General features: G+C 39.6%; 1 protein-coding gene and 2 non-coding genes across 6 annotated transcripts in view; all 3 read left to right on the plus strand.

Annotated features, from left to right (window-relative positions):
- Nucleotides 1-13,090, plus strand: part of NOP58 (NOP58 ribonucleoprotein) — a 36,729-nt gene extending 23,639 nt beyond the window's left edge. For 2 of the 4 annotated variants that reach the window (XM_024243547.3, XM_024243549.3), the window contains exons 8-15: nucleotides 622-767; nucleotides 2,245-2,371; nucleotides 5,084-5,247; nucleotides 6,781-6,915; nucleotides 7,239-7,300; nucleotides 9,612-9,745; nucleotides 12,283-12,422; nucleotides 12,813-13,090. In XM_024243547.3, the coding sequence (XP_024099315.1) occupies nucleotides 622-767; nucleotides 2,245-2,371; nucleotides 5,084-5,247; nucleotides 6,781-6,915; nucleotides 7,239-7,300; nucleotides 9,612-9,745; nucleotides 12,283-12,422; nucleotides 12,813-12,863 (959 nt within the window). In that variant the 3' untranslated portion in view covers nucleotides 12,864-13,090. The other 2 variants (XM_063712967.1, XM_063712968.1) reach the window with 2 other exon arrangements.
- On the plus strand, nucleotides 829-918 carry LOC112132495 (small nucleolar RNA SNORD11B). The gene has a single exon (XR_002914260.2). It is a non-coding gene; the product is annotated as a small nucleolar RNA SNORD11B (small nucleolar RNA).
- Nucleotides 2,516-2,599, plus strand: LOC112132494 (small nucleolar RNA SNORD11). The gene has a single exon (XR_002914259.1). It is a non-coding gene; the product is annotated as a small nucleolar RNA SNORD11 (small nucleolar RNA).
- Nucleotides 13,091-21,157: the final 8,067 nt, after the last annotated feature.

Raw genomic sequence — 21,157 nt, forward strand, 5'->3', positions numbered from 1 at the left:
AAATGAATTTGATTGCATCCTAAAACATGACGTATAGCATTTTGTTAAGCAAGATTCCCAGGGTTTTTGCAATTTCTATGTATTTGGGAAGTGTAGCAATTTAGTGTCTTAAATTTAAGAAACAAAATGAATTTTAACTTAGATTTTGATGGCCTATAACATGACATTAGTACCTAATACTAAATAGCAGTATTGCCATCTGTACTGTTAATATACAGAGGAACTTGATTGTTGTTAACGTACAGAGGAACTTGATTGATTGATGGTTTACTTGCCTTACGAATTACTGGCCCCAGCTTCAGTATAAAATTGTCTGTGACATTATTAGTCCTGTCTTTTTAAAATTTTTGCCACTTATATTCTGTAATAAGTATTGTGGCATATTTTGTCCTCTTTTTACTTTGATGATTTTTTGGAGGCAGTTGGTGGGGAGACATTTAATGTCTAAACTTAAACCCTTAAATGAGGAAAACTGTTATACTAGGTCAAACTTCTTCATTTTTTTTGTTTTGTTTAGGCATCCTTTTCATTGGCTTTCTACTTTTTCTTTTGACTGTTTGCTGGATTTTATATAATTTGTTGAAGAGTGATTCTCCCTCATCCTCTGCAAACATTCCATAGGCGATAGGAAGAACTATGCCTCTGCCAAACTTTCTGAGTTGCTGCCAGAAGAAGTTGAAGCAGAAGTGAAAGCAGCTGCAGAGATATCAATGGGAACAGAGGTTTCAGAAGAAGATATTTGCAATATTCTGCATCTTTGCACCCAGGTAAATTTTACTCCTGGAGAATCTAGTTGTGGTGTTACCAGCTCTATAGTACTAATTTTTCTGATGGCAATGATGATTTTTACACTTACTGTTGTTCACCTGATAACATAAATATGAAGGTGTTCAGTCACTACCTCATCTGATGCCATCATGATTTGTATACTTAAAAGGGGGAAATACATATTAAAAGGAAGTAATTTACAATCATCGTCTGAATAATGAATTAACCAAAAATCAATTAAGATGGCAGAGAAGGCCAGGCGCGTTGGCTCACGCCTGTAATCCCTGCACTTTGGAAGGCCGTTTCGGAGATTCACCTGAGGTCAGGAGTTCGAGACCAGCCTGACCAATATGATGAAACCCCATCTCTACTAAAAATGCAAAAATTAGCTGTGTGTGGTGGCGTACACCTGTAATCCCAGCTACTCGGGAGGCTGAGACAGGAGAATCGCTTGAACCAGGGAGGGGGAGGTTGCAGTGAGCCGAGATGGCACCATTGCATCCAGCCTGGGCAACAAGAGCAAAACACCATCTCAAAAAAAAAAAAAAAAAGATGGCAGACAATTATGGATTGAGCTTTTTAATTCTGAGTTTTATTTCTATATCTTGTGATTTTTTTTTCTTTCAGATTTGAAGATAGCCATATAGGAATTAAAAAGAGCATGATACAAATGTTTATTGCTTAGAATCTTTTTTTTTTTGAGACAGAGTCTCACCCTGTAGCCCAGGCTGGAGTACAGTGGCACGTTCTTAGGCTCACTGCTACCTCCGCCTCCCAGGTCCCAGTTCAAGCAGTTCTCCTGCCTCAGCCTCCCAAGTAGCTGGGATTACAGGCACGTGCAACCATGCCCAGCTAATTTTTGTATTTTTCGTAGAGACGGGGGTTTCACCATGTTGGCCAGGATGATCTTGAACTCCTGACCTCGTGATCCACCCGCCTCAACCTCCCAAAGTGCTGGAATTACAGGTGTGAGTCACTGTGCCTGGGCTGCTTAGAATCTTTTAAAAATACAGTTATGTTGACTAAGATTTTCAGGCAATGGACTAAGTGGTTTACATACATTACATAACGAAGTCCTCACTACAGCCATTTTATAGAAAACTGATGTTAGGATCACGAGGTCAAGACCATACTGGCCACCATGGTGAAACCCTGTCTCTACTAAAAATACAAAAAATTAGCTGGGCATGGTGGCGGGTGCTTATAGTCCCAGCTACTCCAGAGGCTGAGGCAGGAGAATCACTTGAGCCCAGGAGGCGGAGACTGCAGTGAGCTGAGATTGCGCCACTGCACTCCAGCCTGGGAAAAAAAAAAATAAAGAAAAAAAGGAAACTGATGTTAGGCATAGGTGATGTACCCAGTACCCAGGGTTGTGTAACTGCTCTTTCATAATTGAGGGCTCCGGTGTTTTAGACAGGAATTTTTACTGTTTTTACTCATATGATATTTATGACTTAACTTTATTCCTTATACTAGGTGATTGAAATCTCTGAATATCGAACCCAGCTCTATGAATATCTACAAAATCGAATGATGGCCATTGCACCCAATGTTACAGTCATGGTTGGGGAATTAGTTGGAGCACGGCTTATTGCTCATGCAGGTGATGGTTTTAATGTAATTTGTAAATATGAGTGTTTGAAGTATTTTCTGGTTAGGATTTTGTTTACATCTTTAAACCACAGCTATTAAAGAAATTTTAGCAAACACAAAAGTAGATGGTATGTGGGAGATCACTAAGGGCCAAGTGTTCAATGATGATTTCTATTTGTTTGCCTGATTTCCTTTTGGATAATGAAGGCATCTGTAGTCACTACCTCTTCTGAGACACTTGTGGTCCATTGTTAGAAGTTTGTTAGGGTTAATTAGAACAATCAGATGAATGCAGGAGGATAAAACAGTTAACATTTTCATAATAAAAACTCACTAGACCTAGATTTGAATACAGTTTTAAGAAATCACTGTAGAGGATTTGTGCCCTCGATTGATTACCTTAGTTTCACTATTGAGTGTGTGATTGTAATATATTTGACTTTCAAAAATATTTTCAACAACTGATTTATAATAAAACTTTGTATATGTGTATGGCAGTATTATAAGGATGATATGCTATAATTAAAATGCTATGTAATTGAATACCTACAAATACAATGAAGTACTGATTCATCATTTTTGTGTTACTTGGAGACATTGTTATAATCCATCAAAAAAGATCTTATATATCATCTGCATCAGAGTGTTTAAAATGGCATAACTCCTTTTTTTTTGTTTGAGACAGAGTTTCACTCTGTTGCACTGGCTGGAGTGCAGTGGCTCACTGCAACCTCTGCCTCCCAGGTTCAAGCAATTCTCCTGCCTCAGCCTCCCAAGTTGCTGGGATTACAGGCATGCGCTGCCACCATGCCTGGCTAATTTTTATATTTTTAGTTGAGACAGGGTTTTTGCCACGTTGGCCAGGCTGGTCTCAAACTCCTGACCTCAGGTGATCTGCGCACCTCAGCCTCCCAAAGTTTGGGATTACAGGCGTGAGCCACTGCGCCCAGCCTGGCGTAACTCCTTTAGCTGCATCATTAATCAAAGATTTCATTCAAATGCCCTCAGCTATAAGATCAGATGATTTCATTGTCTCCACCCATTTTCATAGGTATAGCTAAACTTGTAGCAGTAAGCAATGGCAGGGGTTAATAGAAGTATGTATTTGTTGCCCAGGCGTGGTGGCTCACGCCTGTAATCCCAACACTTTGAGAAGCTGAGGTGGGTGGGTCACCTGAGGTCAGGAGTTCGAGACCAGCCTGGCCAACACGGTAAAACCCCATCTCTATTAATAACACAAAAATTACCCAACCTTGGTGGCATGAACCTGTAATCCCAGCTACTCGGGAGGCTGAGGTAGGAGAATCGCTTGAACCCGGGAGGTGGAGGTTGCAGTGAGCCAAGATTGTGACATTGCACTCCAGCCTGGATGACAAGAGTGAAACTCCATCTCAAAAAAAAAAAAAAAGAACTATGTATTTGTTACACTTTTAAAACTATGTCTAGTGCTTAAGTTCATAGCATTAATAGAGTCTGTTTTCTGACAGGAAATATTCTATACAGCATATCCAACTAAGCAGCATGTTGATAACAATAGTCCCTAGCTATTTATGGGGATGTATTCTAAGCTCCCCCCTCCAAGGATGTTTGAAACAGAGGAGAGTACTAAATCCTATACTGTATATGCTGTTTTTTCCTAAACATACATATCTATAATAAAGCTTAATTTATAAATTAGGTACAGTAGGATATCAACAACAGTCATAATAGAACAGTTATAACACTATGCCAGCGGGGCCAGGTGCGGTGGCTCACGCCTGTAATCCCAGCACTATGGGAAGCCGAGGAGGGTGGATCACAAGGTCAGGAGTTCAAGATCAGCCTGGCCAAGATGGTGAAACCCCATCTCTACTAAAAATACAAAAAAAAATTAGCTGGGTGTGGTGGTGGGCGCCTGTAATCCCAGCTACTCGGAGGCTGAGGCAGAGAATTGCTTAAACCCAGGAGGCGGAGGATGCAGTGAGTCAAGATCGCGCCACTGCACTCCAGCCTGCGCAACAGAGCGAAACTCTATCTCAAAAAAAAAAAAATGCGAGCGTAACTATTTTTGTGCATTGGTTAGTTGAATATAAGCACTGCAGTACTGCACAATGGAGAGGGCTACGAAAGTGACTAATGGGTAGATAGGGATGATTCATGTCCTGGGGGGAGCTAAGTGGGATAGCAAGAGATTTAAAACTTAGGAACTATTTATTTCTGGAATTTCCTTTTTAATATTTTCAGACTGCAGTTAACCACAGGTAATTGAAATCACACAAAGTGAAACCACAGGTAGGGGACTATTAATAGATACTTCTAGGAATATCTCTTCCTAATGTGTTTATTTGTAGGCTTTTTCATATCTAAAGCAATAGAATATTTGATACTCACAATCTCAGAAAGCAGGGACCAGATTAGTGTTCGTGTGTGTGACATTTATGTCACTCCTGTAGTATACTAATGGAATTTAGAATAGTACTACCATCTCTCAGGTGAATAGAAACATTGAACTTAATAAGCTTAACCTTCAGTTTGTCCTAGGCATTCATTGCAAACCTGCTTGTGCTAATGAAAGTATTACAAATGAAACATAAAGATTTTTACAGAATTCTGGATTATAGAATTCTATATTATATGTGATTTTTATTATGGTGGCTATAATAATTCTATAGGTCTTTTGTTTTAGTACGTGGAACATTCATATATTTGGAGGTGCATTCTTTGTAACTTTTTTCTTTTGTAGGTTCTCTTTTAAATTTGGCCAAGCATGCAGCTTCTACCGTTCAGATTCTTGGAGCAGAAAAGGCACTTTTCAGAGCCCTGAAATCTAGACGGGATACCCCTAAGTACGGTCTTATTTATCATGCTTCACTCGTGGGCCAGACAAGTCCCAAACACAAAGGAAAGGTGTGTTATAGGGTTTTGCTTTGTTTTTGAGGTTGGACTTTTTCATTTTTTACAACCCATTTATCTTGTACTCTGTAGTACACATTAAATCTTCTATTGTCTCTTTCTTGTTAGAGAATGGTGAGTTATTTAAATAAAAAGCACTTTGTGTACACTGAAGGATAAGGTTAGAAGAAACTGTTATTGGTTGAATTAAAGCCAGTTTCTTCCATTGTGTTAGTATTTTTTTTCCCCTAGAATCTCCCTGTGGTTGGCACACTGAAAATATTATCTCTGGCAGGAAAAAAAAAACTAACATTTACGAATCATAAAAAATAGCATATGCATTATGCTAAAACACTTTGACAGAATTCACGAAGCTTTTTTTTTTTTTTTTTTTTTTGAGACGGAGTCCTGCTCTGTCGCCAGGCTAGAGTGCAGTGGCTTGATCTCGGCTCACTGCAACCTCCAACTCCCTGGTTCAAGCGATTCTCCTATCTCCCTGCCTCAGCCTTCTGAGTAGCTGGGATTACGTGCACGCGCCACCACGCCCGGCTAATTTTTGTATTTTTAATAGAGATGGGTTTCACCATGTTGGCCAGGCTGGTCTCAAACTACTGACCTCCTGATCCACCCACGTCAGCTTCCCAGAGTGCTGGGATTACAGGTGTGAGCACCCGTGCCTGTCCTAAATCTTTAGTAGCCTTGTGAGATGTAGGTATCTCTATCTTACAGATGAGGAAACTGAGACTTAGGGAAGTTAAGTACTTTCAATGTTTTTGAAGGATGTGTCGTTTAACAGAACTAAACTGAAAATTGATAAAATTTAGAGCAGAGTGGTGGAGGAAAATAAAGGGTTTGATAAAAATGTTAATTAGGTTGAAAAAGAACTCACGCTTTTTTTTTTTTTTTTTTTTTTTTTTTTTTGAGATGGAGTCTCACTCTGTCGCCTAGGCTGGAGTGCAGTGGCGCCATCCTGGCTCACTGCAAGCTCTGCCTCCCAGGTTCACGCCATTCTCCTGCCTCAGCCTCCCGTGTAGCTGGGACTACAGGTGCCCGCCACCACGCCCGGCTAATTTTTTGTATTTTTAGTAGAGACGGGGTTTCACCGTGTTAGCCAGGATGGTCTCCATCTCCTGACCTCGTGATCCCCCCACCTCGGCCTCCCAAAGTGCTGAGATTACAGGCGTGAGCCACCGCGCCCGGCCAGAACCCACACATATTTAAGATTGTTACGAGGAAAAAGATGCACTTGTTTTCAGTGACCTTGAAGCACAGAACTAATGTCACTGAGTAGAAACTGAAGTTTATTAAAAAAAAAAAAAAAAACCTAGTTTGAGCTAATGTTTGACATGAATTGCTGTAAAATCTTTTCAGCCACAGAAGTGTTGGTGGTGATATATGGCCATTAGATTGTGGCAAAGGTTGAAATACGATGGATGATTTGAATTGTATGATTCATAATAGTTTTATAACTCCTGATTTTAAAACATCCAAGTTATTGAGGATTTTACATCTGAACATGGAATATAGTTCTTCATGTTTTTCTATTAGATTTCTCGAATGCTGGCAGCCAAAACTGTTTTGGCTATCCGTTATGATGCTTTTGGTGAGGATTCAAGTTCTGCAATGGGAGTTGAGAACAGAGCCAAATTAGAGGCCAGGTTGAGAACTTTGGAAGACAGAGGGGTAAGAACCACATCATGCCTATTCCAGAAGTATTACTTGTCAAAAGTTAATAAACTGAGTAAATTTATTAACTTCATCTGCTAAACACTTTTATGATACTTGCTAGTATGTCTAAAGTATTCTTTTTGTGCCTACTGTTAACAATTGCTATTATTTACCAAGAATTGATGTATCCAACTGCATTTGCCATTAGGATATGCTGTTCAAAATAACAAAACAAAAAATAGCAGAAATCGCTGTTTGCTGGCCCACTGATTCACTATAGACTGTATAGTGTATTATAAAGAGATTATGACTTAGAATTATATTTAATTTTTCCTTAGATAAGAAAAATAAGTGGAACAGGAAAGGCATTAGCAAAAACAGAAAAATATGAACACAAAAGGTGAGTAGTACATTTAAGTGAGGATGGGGTGAATAGTTTTTTTAAATGTTAATTATTGACAGTAATTTTTTATTGTAAACTTCACCTTGATGTGCCCATAGTTTTTTTCAAATTTATTTATTTGACAAAAATTGTGTATGTTTATTATGTACATGTTGTTTTGGAAAATGTGCACATTGAGGAATGATTAAGTCAAGCTCATTAACATGCATTGTCTTATGTACTTTTTTTTGTGGTGAGGACACCTTAAAATCTACTTAGCAATTTTCAAGAATATAATACATTGTTAGCTGTAGTTAATCATGTTGTGCACCCCTAATTTTTTTCCATGCCATTTAGTTTTCCGCATTAACTTCTGCTAGTTTTCGTTCATATACATACTTAATTTATTCATTTCCAGATATTGATAGTAAATTTTTTTAATCTAAAGTTCCTCTATAATATGTTCTTTATCAAAAAGTTCACTCAGCCGGGCACAGTGGCTCATGCCTGTAATCCCAGCACTTTGGGTGGCTAAGGTGGGCAGATCACCTGAGGTCAGGAGCTCAACACAGGCCTGGCCAACATGGTGAAACCCCATCTCTACTAAAAATACAAAAAATTAACTGGGTGTGGTGGCGGGCGCCTGGCTGAGGCAGGAGAATTGCTTGAAACCCGGGAGGCAGAGAGTGCAGTGAGCTGAGATCGCACCCCTGCACTCCAGCCTGGGCAACAAGAGCAAAACTCCGTCTCAAAAAAAGTTCATTCAGAGTTAATCCCTACAGAAACCTATTTTGTAAAAAGTATAAAGACAGAAAACAAGTCTAAAAATGGCTGAGGCATGATAAAGCATTCAAACTTAACTATCAGATTAACAAAAGATTTGTATGTGGAGGTGTATTTGGGTTATTATTTGAGGCAATGCTCAATGCTGGTGAGGTTGTGTTGATGGAGGTAGAATGTGGTATAGCTATTCTAGGAAGCCATTTCACAGTATGTATCAAGATTCTTCAAAATGTTCCTAGTCATTAACCCAATAAATTATACTTTCAGGAGTCATAATCCTTCAAGATTTTTTTTTTTTTTTTTTTGAGATAGAGTCTCTCTCTGTTGCCAGGCTGGAGTGCAGTGGCATGATCCCGGCTCACTGCAAGCTCTGACTCCCCAGTTCAAGTTATGCTCCTGCCTCAGCCTCCCGAGTAGCTAGGATTACAGGCATACACCACCACATCCAGCTAATTTTTGTATTTTTAGTAGAGTCGGGGTTTCATCATGTTGGCCAGGATGGTCTCGATCTCCTGACCTCGTGATCTGCCCGCCTCGGCCTCCCAAAGTGCTGGGATTACAGGCATGAGCCACAGCACCCAGCCTCCTTCAAGAATTTTAATAGTAAAATCTTATAAGTGGATGAGGAGAGTAGTATATAGAACATTACCAATTATAAATACATATTTAAGTATAATTTAGTGTTTTCTGGAAAGAAATCAAATGTGTTTCTGTGGGCGTTCATATTTTCTTTTTTGTGAATTTTCCAAGCTTTCTACAATAGCCATACATTCTGCAATATTTACAGTCTATAACTTACTATCTCTATTGACAAACATGGGTCTTTGTTTCTTAAATTATAAATGTCTTTAACCTATAAAAATTAAATAGTCATGCAGCTTACAAGTCTGCTTAAAAAACAGAACATTTTTTAGCTTGTTTTGAACCAATTTTTTTAATGTTCCTGTGCAATTAGTGCTTTTTACTTTAAACATATGCACTTATAGCATCAGTTCACATTTTAGGCACTCATTTCAGTATTTTCTTTCTGCCTACATTACAACAAAAGCAAATGTTGGGTTCTAAGGAATCTTTTCCATGTGTATGTATTTGTATCCTTTCTTGTTCTTGTGATCTTGTGATGAAGAATTCTATACTAAGCTTGGTTTAGATTTTTTGTTCTGTTTTTTTTTTTTTTCATTGCGCAGTGTTCTGAAAGTTGGATTGGTTCAGTTTTCACTTTCTAGTTAGGTGTGAAGACGTTTTCTCCTTTCATTTCCCCCATGCTGATTGAGTGTTTTCCTGTACCATAGTAACTACATTGATTACTAAATCAGAATTCATTTAGCTCACCACTTCTCTTGAATGTGATTGACCTACTTGAAAAATATTAATACCTTTAACTTTTGGAAACTATTAGTCTTCATAAACTACCCCAAAGCCACTAAAATGAAACAACATTGTGTGCTTATGTAAGTATTATCTAATGGCATTTTCTTTATCTCTTGAGAATTATTTCAGTTCCAGATACTTGTAGAGATTTTCTAAAACTTTTTGGGTCTTTCAGTGAAGTGAAGACTTATGATCCTTCTGGTGACTCCACACTTCCAACCTGTTCTAAAAAACGCAAAATAGAACAGGTAGATAAAGAGGATGAAATTACTGAAAAGAAAGCCAAAAAAGCCAAGATTAAAGTTAAAGGTTAGTTTGAATTTTTTTTTAACACAACTTAAACTCATTTCTTTAGAACTGTGGATTTTGTGAGTCTTAAAAGTACATGCCATCGCACTTCATTATAAAACTGCTCATTGAACGCTAATGGTGTTTTAATAATGCCATTATGTTCTCTGGGAATATTTATGATATTGTTAAATTTATCAGACTGCACAGAGGAAATGTGAGAAGTTTAGTCAAATTAGGTATTTTACTAAGAGTTCCAAAACTTCAGTTTCTCCTACGTGAACTATTTTGAGAATTAAGAGAAAAAAGGAATGTGTTTTCTAAATTGGTTGTTGAAAATTTTTTGTTTTATAGTTAAGAATGAATATAGAATTGATGGAACAGTGATTTTCTTCATTGTTTCTCTTACACGGAGCAGATTAGAATAATACATACTGGTAGCCTGCCGTCATAGTTACAATATCTAATAGGTGCTCACCAGATAACTAGGCTGTCTTGTGAAGTTGATAAGCAGGCGCCCCATTATTAGTTACACCTGGGTTTATTGAACACCTACTAGCAAGTCTAGCAAAAGAGTAAAGCATTAACACAATGATTGCTTTACCTTGGTTTCTAAGTAGCTTAGTGGTCAAAAGTATATGATCTACAAATGTGGATAGTATACTTGATAGAGAAAACAAACAATTTATTTTACTTTTATGCTTCTTTTTATTGAAAAGTAAGGAGATCCCTAAACCCATTAGTAGCATTTGAGGCACCAAACTCTGTCCTTTGTATCCTCAATTGTGTATCCAATAAGCTTTTCCAATTTATTTGTCAATTTTTCATCCCACAATTTCCCCCCTCTTTTTTTACCCCCAAGACAGAATCTTGCTCTGTCACCCATGCTGGAGTGCAGTGGCGTGATCTCGGCTCACTGCAACCTTCGCCTCCCAGGTTCAAGCAATTTTCCTGCCTCAGCCTCTTGAGTAGCTGTGATTACAGGCACACACCACAACGCCCAGCTAATTTTTTTATTTTTAGCAGAGACAGGGTTTCACCATGTTGGCCAGCCTGGTCTCAAACTCCTGACCTTGTGATCCACCCACTTCGGCCTCCCAAAGTGCTGGGATTACAGACGTGAGCCATCACGCCCAGTCCTCCCCCATTTTCTATGTGTGACAATTCCAGTTGCTTTGGCCATCAAGCTTGACTTTTTTCTCATAACTCAATCTAGTCTGACAGCAAATCCTCTCAGTTCCACTTGAAAATATGTAGTAGCCACAGTGGAACCACCACTAGCTTTTTAAATCTAAATTTGTTCCAGCCATACTGGCCTGCTTGCTATTTCCTGAACCTACTATCCATCCACTTATCCCACCTGCCCTCCAAAACGCCTTACGACTTAAGCATCTGCTCTACTCTACCTGGACTATTTTCCCTCAAGATACATGTATCATTCATTCACTCCCTCACCTCTTCTAGGAGTTTGCCGACCATTCTGCCTAAAACGGCCATATATACTGCCCTTTTCCAACATTCCCCTTCCTGCTTTATTTTTATTCTTACCACTTTAATATCTATTACGTAATGTATCATTTATGTCTCTCCACTCTGCCACTAAAATAAAAAAGATTCATAGGGAAACGAATATTTTTGCCTCTTGTGCCTTGCTCGAATTGTTTAGTACAGAGTCTGACATGAATATTATTATATTATTTGGTCGCTGAATTGCTTGATTTCTCTCTTTTTCTTTTTCTTTCTTTTTTTTTTTGAGACAGAGTCTCCCTCTGTCACCCAGGCTGAAGTGCAGTGGCGTGATCTTGGCTGACTGCAGCCTCCGCCTCCTGGGTTCAAGCGATTCTCCTGCTTCAGCCTCCTGAGTAACTGGGATTACAGGCATGCGCCACCACGCCTGGTTAACTTTTTTGTATTTTCATTAGAGACAGGATTTCACGGTGTTGGCCAGGCTGGTCTTGATCTCCTGACCTCAAGTGATCCTCCTGCCTCAGCCTCCCAAAGTGCTGAGATTACAGGCGTGAGCCACTGCACCCAGCTGGTCACTGAATGTCTAATGATAGCTATGTGTTGAGTCCTTATTGTAATGTGTGCTAAGCATTATACTTAGTGCTTTCTATGCATCATCTTTTTAAATCTCAGTAACAATCCAGTAAGATAAGACATTCTTAAGTTTTATAGATATGGAGTTTTACCAAGGGTAAATACAATTTTTCAGGGTTGCAGTAGGTAGATTAAACCCAGGCCTTCTGACTTCAGAGTGCAAGCTCTTAACCATTTCTAACATAATTGACTCTCTTCCCAATAATGATTGGAGATCAGATGACCTTTGTTTTAATCCTGATTTTTATACATGACTTCATGATCGTGAGAAAATTGCTCTGAGCTCTATCATTCGTTAAAGTTAGTGGTAGGTTTGGAGAACCTTCCCAATTATAAAATAAACAAACATTGGTTAGTTGATGAGAATGACAGAAAAAAACTAGGACTCAAACGTTTTTGGAAGGAGTGAGATCTGATACAGTGTTAATTTGTTGTGCCTTTACACTTACCCTATTCAGTTGAAGAAGAGGAAGAAGAAGAAAAAGTGGCAGAAGAAGAAGAAACATCTGTGAAGAAGAAGAAGAAAAAGGGTAAAAAGAAACACATTAAGGAAGAACCACTTTCTGAGGAAGAACCATGTACCAGTACAGCAATTGCTGTATGTTTGTTTTTAATTATCGGTGTTCACTTGGAGGGGCCAGTTCTCTATATTTCAATCTATTTTCTATATCAGAAATGAGCAGGCATTTTAAAAAATGGTTTTCATTGATGGGGAGGTAAGTGAAATGGCTTTGTTGTATTTATATTATAAAAGGCCATTTCCCAAATCTAGAATTTATTACTAAAAATCAAGTTTGCATTGAGGGGAAGAGTATGATTTGCTGAAGCTCACTTTTTTTATAGGTGGGGTTTTTATATTTTCAATTTTAATCTTTTCCCTAAATTTGTTTTCAAGGGAAACAGATTAATTTTGCGTTTTATAAAGAAAAGTGATTACTCACCCATACAATTACAGCTCTTTCAAAGCATTCTTGTTGGCTATTTTCAGAGTCCAGAGAAAAAGAAGAAAAAGAAAAAAAAGAGAGATAACGAGGATTAACAGAAAGGAATTACAGTTACATCACCCGGACACATCATGCTTAAGATTCAACTGGGAGCATACCAGGGATGCTCTCTAACGTAATCAAGGGAAGGTTCAGTAAAACAAAGTTTATCATCTATAACTTCAAACCTATTTGTGTCTTGACATCAACTCTGTTAACCTTATATCATCATTTCTTAGAGTCTTTGATATACAAATAAAATTTTCTTTGTATTTTAAGACAATTTTGCGATCTCTCTATATCTTACGTAGAGAATCTTTGGCTCTTTCTATAGTTTGCCGTGTGATGATTATTGTTTTGATAATTATAACTGAAAAGTGAGAGTTGTTTTGAAATTTAATCTTTTGGAAGGCAGTGATTAAGTGGACCAATTCAAGACCCCACTCTAATGTGTTTCTTTTGCCTTTTTGGACTACTTTTTATTTTCCACCTATAATCTTTCTACCTCTCTTTATTTAAATAAAGATTTGTTTCTTATTCAAATTTTAAAATTAGGTGAGCAAAACTTTTTAGTTCAAAAGGGTGGGAGACAGTATCCCTCCCTTTACTGTTTGCAGTTCTAAAAGGCATACCAAAATAATTCTTAAAACCCTGATTTGTTTTTAAAGTAGTCAACCTGAAGTGACTTTTTTAAAGGTTGTACAAAGTGATCATAAAGAATGGAGAATAGAGAAAAAATAAGAAAAAAAAAAGTGCCAGTGGGAATGAGGTATAAAGTAGGACAATAGAATGGCAAAGAGAAACCTTTATTTCTGAGTGGTAGTGTTTAATATGCAAACAGAAGCCTGGTAGGCCACCTTATAGTCATGACAGTCACGAGTTTTACAGCACTGTTGCGTATTGCCAGTTTGTGTATGTCATAGACATCATACTAAAGCCCAATTCAGTAAAAGCTGTTGGTGGATGGAAACTAGAATGACTATGGTTTTTTAGTTCCACCTCTGCTTTTCAAGTCAACAGCCCCTCTTTGGTTTCCTCATTTGTAAATCACAGATAATGGTCAATTTTACCTCTCCCAACTGGTTTGTAGAAAATGACATAAACTTTCAGAGATGTTACTAGGCTTCAAATTTAATTTGCTTGAAGTAAATGTTGATAAAATACATGCAGCCATCCCTAGACAAAATTACATAATAAAGCTGGTTATCTTGCTCCCAGGAGAACACTGTCATTTTCGCATCACCCATTTGTACCGCAGATACATTCCTAATTTAAGACGAAACAGACTTAGTTTATGACCGACTTTTGATGAAAATGGCCTAACCACCTACCCAGCTGTATACACTCAAAAGGTTTACATGCAAAACAAGGTAGGTTTTTGAGAAACCTAAATAATAAGCTTCTAGTTATTTGAATAGTCTTCTGCAGGCCCAGAGAAAGCATAGTTAAATCATACAGCAACCACCTGTCATGAGGGCTGAAGGTTTAACTATTTAAAAAACTAACCAAAAGGTAGGTTCTTGTTCTACTTGGTACTATTGAAGCACTTCTAATGAAGAGCCTTGTGAACTTAGTTTGAAATCGGAAACTCGGGTGAATTTTATATGCCTAGTTTTGATTAGTAAATTTGAAGAATTTCTGTGGCTGCACCACAAAACTTTGCTGAAAACCTACTGATTCCCCATTTCTCTTCAAAAATGTAAATTTCTATCTTCCAGTTTAAACTCCTGTATCTGTCCATTGCCTTCTGGCCCCTCAGCACGATTACAAGGCCCTTGAGTGAGCTGTCCTCTCTCCTCCAACTTTGGCGCTCTGTTCCAGGGCTGATTAGAAAAGATTTATTTGCTGCCCGTGAAGGGTTCTCTGTTCCATCTGTTGCTTCTCTATGGCCATTTTCAGACTTGGCTCAGGCTCATCCTTTATCCCAGCTGTACCCTTTAGGATAACATGGAGTAGGGCCAAATGTCTCAAACCCTAATTAGTGTACATAGGAATTATCTAGAGACCTTGCTTGATAAAATGCAAATCTGATGCTCTATTAGTGCCACCAGAGCAAAAAAAAAAAAAAAAAAAAAATGCAGGTCTGGGTTGGAGCCCAAGATTTCCTCATTTTTCACAAGCTCAGGTGGTGTTAGATGAGGGTCCGTGTGCATGGTAGCAAAGTACTAAGATAAATTACTTAAACTCTCAGAACCTGTTTGCTTATCCAAAACTGGATTTCTCTGAGAATTAAGTGAGATAATGCTTGTGAAGAGGTTTATGTGGTAAAGTCAAGATTTAAATGCTAGCTATTTGGGAGGCTGAAGCAGGAGGATCGCTTGAATCCAGGAGGTTGGGGCTGCAGTGAGCCATGGTCACACCACAGCACTGCAGTCCAGGTGACAGAGCAAAACCCTGTCTCTTAAAAAAATTTTAAAAGAAGTGAAGCTGACTTTTGAACAATAAGGGACTAGGGGGACTGACCCCCTGCACAGTTGAAAATTTTGCATATGACTTAATGATTCCCTCAAAACTTAACTGCTAACAGCCTACTGTTGACTAGAAGCTTTACCAGTAACAAAGTCAAAACACATTATGTTATGTATTACTGTATTCTTACCATAAGCTAGAGAAAAAAGTGTTGAGAAAATACTGTTCATTCAGTGGAAGTGGATGATCATAAAGATCTTCATACTTGTTTTCAGTCGAGTAGGCTGAGAAGAGGAGGTGTTAGTCATGCTGTCTCGGGTGGCAGAGGCAGAAGAAAATCTGTATGTGTCAAGGGTCAGCTGTAAATTAGAATAGTTCCTAAAACATCTGGAGAACTTTTTAAACAGTAAATTTCTGATTTAGTGGGTGTAGGGTAGAGCCCAAGAATTTCCATTTGTTATAGATTCCAGTTGATGGTTGGGGGACAGCACCTGGACCACTGTACTGCAAGGACTCCCTTGCCTAGCCAACTAAAACCTAACTTAAATTCATGGTCAAGAAGTCAGGCCTGCCCATTTTGGTAACCTGAAAAGCACCAGAAAGCCAGTGTCAGGCCTCAGTTGTGCTGTTGCACTGTAGGTAATTGAGGAGCCCCAGAGGGTTAGACAATCGGGTCAATGCTCTTCCTACATAGATAATGCAAGCTTGAATGGGTACAAGAAATAATTATTAGCATTGTTTCCTGGCCATAAGAATTTGCTTTTGAAGGAACGAACTTAATTGCTGATACTGCAAGTGTTCTGTGTATGATTAGTATTAAAAGGGAAAAAACTTAGTCATTTTTTTTCTTCTTTTTTTGAAACGGAGTTTCGCTCTTGTTGCCCAGGCTGGAGTGCGATGACGCCATCTTGGCTCACTGCAACCTCTGCCTCCAGGGTTCAAGCGATTCTCCTGCTTCAGCCTCCTGAGTAGCTGGGATTACAGGCATGCACAACCACGCCCGGCTAATTTTGTATTTTTGGGAGAGATGGGGTTTCACCATGTTGGTCAGGCTGGTCTCAAACTCCTTACCTCAGGTGATCCACCTGCCTCAGCCTCCCAAAGTGCTGGGATTACAGCCATGAGCCACTGGGCCTGGCCCCATTGTGTTGTTTATTAAAGTTTGTGAGAACAATACCAGAATTAAAGCACCACACAACATACAGCAAAAAGTGTACATGCAATGCAAAATCATCTGAAAAATATCAGTGAGAAGATAAATTCATGCCCTAGTCCCAACATTGTGCATGTGGCTGAGCACTTAGTCTTACTTTAATTAGCTAAAATTTTAAGGAGTCTGATATGACTAGTTGAAAGAGAAAGTTACCAATTTAGCATCATTAAATTTTTATTTATACTAGACTCACCATATCTTCATATCCAAGTGCTTCTATTTAGTATTTTTGAGTACTTCCAGATTTTTTTTGTAGGCTGCAGTGAATGCCTTTGAACATTTATTTATCTTCATGTATTTGCATTTCCATAGGATAATTTTTAGATATAGAATTACTATGTCAAAGGGGATATAAGTGTAAAATAATGTCAGTTTGCCTCCAAAAGAATGTCATAATTTACACTCCTACACTCCAGTAGCATTAAGAGAAAGCTCCTATGTCAGGAACCGTCTCATAATCATCTTTTTATTAGCATCTATTCCAGTCCCCTGCTCACTAGCAGTTTTTCATATAGTAGTAAACAGTGTTTTAAAATATTAATTTGAACTTACTGGCTTTAAACCTGGATAATTTTCCTCTCACAATTCTGTGGTCCATGATGTATAAGAAGATTGCATTTATCAGTACAGCATTGAAATCATCTTCCAGATTATACGCTCCCACCTAGCCTTGTGCTGCTAACCCAAAGGGTATTTGTTTAAATAGAGAAATACTTATCTTTTTAAAGATGGGGGTCTCACTATGTTGCCCTGATCTTGAAATCCTGGCCTCAAGTGATCCTCCTACCTCAGCCTCTGGAGTAGCTGGGACTACATGCACAAGCCACTGCACCCAGCTGTTGGAACATTTTAGTAGCCTGAAGATAATTGGAATCTTGTCATTGGAAAAAATAAATAGTTTGAGTCTAGCAGTGGGTTGTGCTTGCTACCCCTGTGGAGATAGGTTGGAGCAGCAGCTCACTAGAGGTTTCTCACGAAGCCTGGAGACCCGAGGCTGGTATCTGCTACTTTGATTTAAACCAAGCCCCCAAACCTGGCAAGGCACCAAGCAGTAGCTTTGGAAGTGGCTGCCTGGAAATTCCTGGCCTACAGTGTTGAGACAAAGGGCCCCTAGTATTTCAGCTGGTCAAGACATCCCTTTGCATACCAACTCATGTCATAGCAGCAAATGCAGCCTTCAAAGTTGGAAGGTAAACTGTTGTTAGGCTAGCTGGGAATGTATCCTGTATAAAAGTAACCAAAGCTGAACAAGCTCTCATAAAAACTACAGCCCTTGATTACTCAAAGTGTCACAATACTTGAGAGCTAATGGCTGTAAATGAGACAACAAGGAGCATGACATCACATTTGTCAAAAATTTGATCTGTTGTCAGGGCAATAGGAGATTTTAGAGTTAAAAGGAATCCAGGAAATCACCTATATACAATGAAGACTCAGACCCAGAGACCTTTATACATGCACCCAGCGTGCTGGTGTATTCCAAAGACATTAGGCCTGCTCTTTTCTTTTAGAAAGCAATTTTACTTTTTCTTTTTTTTGAGACGGAGTTTCACTCTTGTTACCCAGGCTGGAGTGCAATGGCGCGATCTCGGCTCACTGCAACCTCCGCCTCCCAGGTTCAAGCGATTCTCCTGCCTCATCCTCCCTAGTAGCTGGGATTACAGGCATGTGCCACTACACCCAGCTAATTTTGTATTTTCAGTAGAGGTGGGGTTTCTCCATGTTGGTCAGGCTGGTCTCGAACTCCCAACCTTAGGTGATCCACCCACCTCAGCCTCCCAAAGTGCTGGGATTACCGGCATGAGCCACGGCGCCCGGCTGAAAGCAATTTCTTTTATTGAAAGTTTACACATTTAATTCAGCGTTGGTCTTTTAGGTTTCAGTTTACAGAAAAAGCATCATAGGAAACAATCAGATCCAAAATGTGCAACGTTAAAGTCGAATAATTAAGAACGCAGGGGAAAGAGCCAGGCGAGGTGGTTCACGCCTGTAATCCCAACACTTTGGGAGGCCGAAGCGGGTGGATCACTTGGGGTCAGGAGTTCAAGACCAGCCTGGCCAACATGGCAAAACCCTGTCTCTACTAAAAATACAAAAATTAGCCGGGCGTTGTGGCACACGCCCAAAATCCCAGCTACTTGGGAGGCTGAGGCAGGAGAATTGCTTGAACCCGGGAAGCGAAGGTTGCAGTGAGCCGAGATCACACCACTGCACTCCAGCCTGGGCGATACAGTGAGACTCCCATCTCAGAAAAAAAAAAAAAGTGCGGGAGAGGGGCAGGCCTATTGGCTCATGCCTGTAATCCCAGCACTTTGGGAGGCCAAGGTGGGCGGATCACTTGAGACCAGGAGCTCCAGACCAGCCTGGGCAACATGATGAAACCCCTTCTGTAAAAAAAAAAAAAAAAAAAAGAGAAAGTTAACCAGCCATTGTAGTGTGCGTCTGTAGTCCCAGCTCCTTGGAAGGCTGAGGTGGGAGGATCACCTGAGACCAGGAAGTTTTGAGGCTGCAGTGACCTGAGACTGCACCACTGCACTCTATCCTGAGTGAAAAGGGAAGACCCTGTCTTTAAAAATAATAATAAATAATAAAAATAAATAAATGGTGCGGGGATTTCATCGTGATTGCTTCTTAGGAATTACATCCTGAGAATTAACGGTGGCATGGGGGATAAGAGACTACTGGTTTCATTATATCTTAGTAGCAGTCGTCTCAGTCTCTAAACTATGTGTATGGATTGCTTAGATTAAAAAACTATTTTTAAAAAATTATTCTTAAGCCGGGAGCGGTGGCTCACGCCTGTAATCCCAGCACTTTGGGAGGCCAAGGCAGGCGGATCACGATGTCAGGAGATCGAGACCATCCTGGCTAACACGGTGAAACCTCGTCTCTACTAAAAATACAAAAAATTAGCTGGGCGTGGTGGCGGGCGCCTGTAGTCCCAGCTACTTGGGAGGCTGAGGCAGGAGAATGGCGTGAACCCGGGAGGCGGAGCTTGCAGTGAGCCGAGATCGTGCCGCTGTACTCCAGCCTGGGCGACAGAGCGAGACTCCGTTTCAAAAAATATATAAAAAAATAAAATTCTTAAAAAAAATTATTCTTAAACATGGGTATGAAGAAGAGGGGCTGTTTAGATCAGAGGTGAGCAAAGGACAGCTTGAGATTCAAATCCAGCCCATAGCCTGTTTTTGCAAGTAAAGTTTTATCGGAAAACAGCCATGCCCATTCCTTTAAGCTCTGTCTATGTCCGTACTGTTTATGGCTATATGCTTCAACAGCACAATTAGGTATTAAAAAGGACTATGGCCTGCAAAGCCTGAAATATTTACTATCTAGTCCTTTACTGGAAAAATTTTCTGACCGCTGTTTTGGATTAAAAGGAATTTAAAGGCTCAAGTGCAATGTATGAACCTTGATTTATCCTGATTTCAAAACATGAAAGACATAAAAGATGTTCTGGGAACAGTTAGGGAAGTTCTAATATAAACTGGATATTACATGACTTTAGTGAATTATAATTACTTTTAGATGTGATTAGGCTGCTAGGGTTATGTAGGATAATGTCCTTAGTTTTCTTTTTGTTTTTTTTTTTTTTTGAAATGGAGTCTCACTCTGACGCCCAGGCTAGAGTGCAGTGGTGCGACCTTGGCTCACTGCAACCTCAGCCTCCTGAGTAGCTGGGATTACAGGCGTGTGCCACTATGCCCTAATTTTTGTATTTTTACTAGTGACAGGTTTTCACCATGTTGGTCAGGCTGGTCTCAAACTCCTGACCTCATGATCCGCCCACCTCGGCTTCCCAAAGTGCTGGGATTACAGGTGTGAGCCACTGCGCCGGCTGTCCTTAGGTTTTGTTTGAGATGGAGTTTCACTTTTGTTGCCCAGGCTGGAATGCAATGACGCCATCTCAGCTCTCCACAACCTTTGTCTCCCGGGTTCAAGCGATTCTCCTGCCTCAGCCTCCCGAGTAGCTGGGACTACAGGTGCCCACCACCATGCTCAGCTAATTTTGTATTTTTTAGTAGAGACGGGGTTTCTCCATGTTGGTCAGGCTGGTCTTGAACTCCTGACCTCAGGTAATCCACCCACTGGCCTCCCAAAGTGCTTGGATTACAGGCATGAGCCACCGCACCCAGTCCGTCCTTAGTTTTTAAAGATGCAAGCTGCTGGGAGGAAGTATCCTGATGTCTGTAATTTGTTTTGCAGTGCTTCGGCAGAGATTATGAACATAAATAGATGAAGCAAATACAGCAAAATGTTAACAGTTGTTGAAATATGTGGTGGGGGTATATGAATGATCATCATACTATTTTCTCCCTTTTTATTCCTGAATGCTTGAAATGATCATAAAGTCTTATTTTTTAAAGCAGAAACATGCTATTTATTTTGCTTTAATTCTGAGTTCTTTCTGAAAACTTCCAAGATCCTTGCAAAGTTCTTGCCAGCAAGTATTTGGGACACCCACTATGAGCCAGGCACTTGTGAGCAGGGAGAACTCAAAGAAAAAGATGCAGTAGCTGATGACCTCAGAGAATTCACAAAGTGAACCTCAGACCTCAAACGCTCCTGATGAAGAAGGCATGTTCTCATTTAAATAAATGACTGAGGAAGGGGGAATGCGGGGAAGCAGCAGTTAGAGATTGCCATAGAAGATGAGAATTATGGAAATTAGGAAGACAGAAGCTGTGAAGTCGAATTTGAGTTTATGAAACAGAAATCATTCCTCTC

The sequence above is a fragment of the Pongo abelii genome, chromosome 11, assembly GCF_028885655.2.
Source record: "Pongo abelii isolate AG06213 chromosome 11, NHGRI_mPonAbe1-v2.0_pri, whole genome shotgun sequence".
In the NCBI taxonomy this organism is placed as follows: Eukaryota; Metazoa; Chordata; class Mammalia; order Primates; family Hominidae; genus Pongo; species Pongo abelii.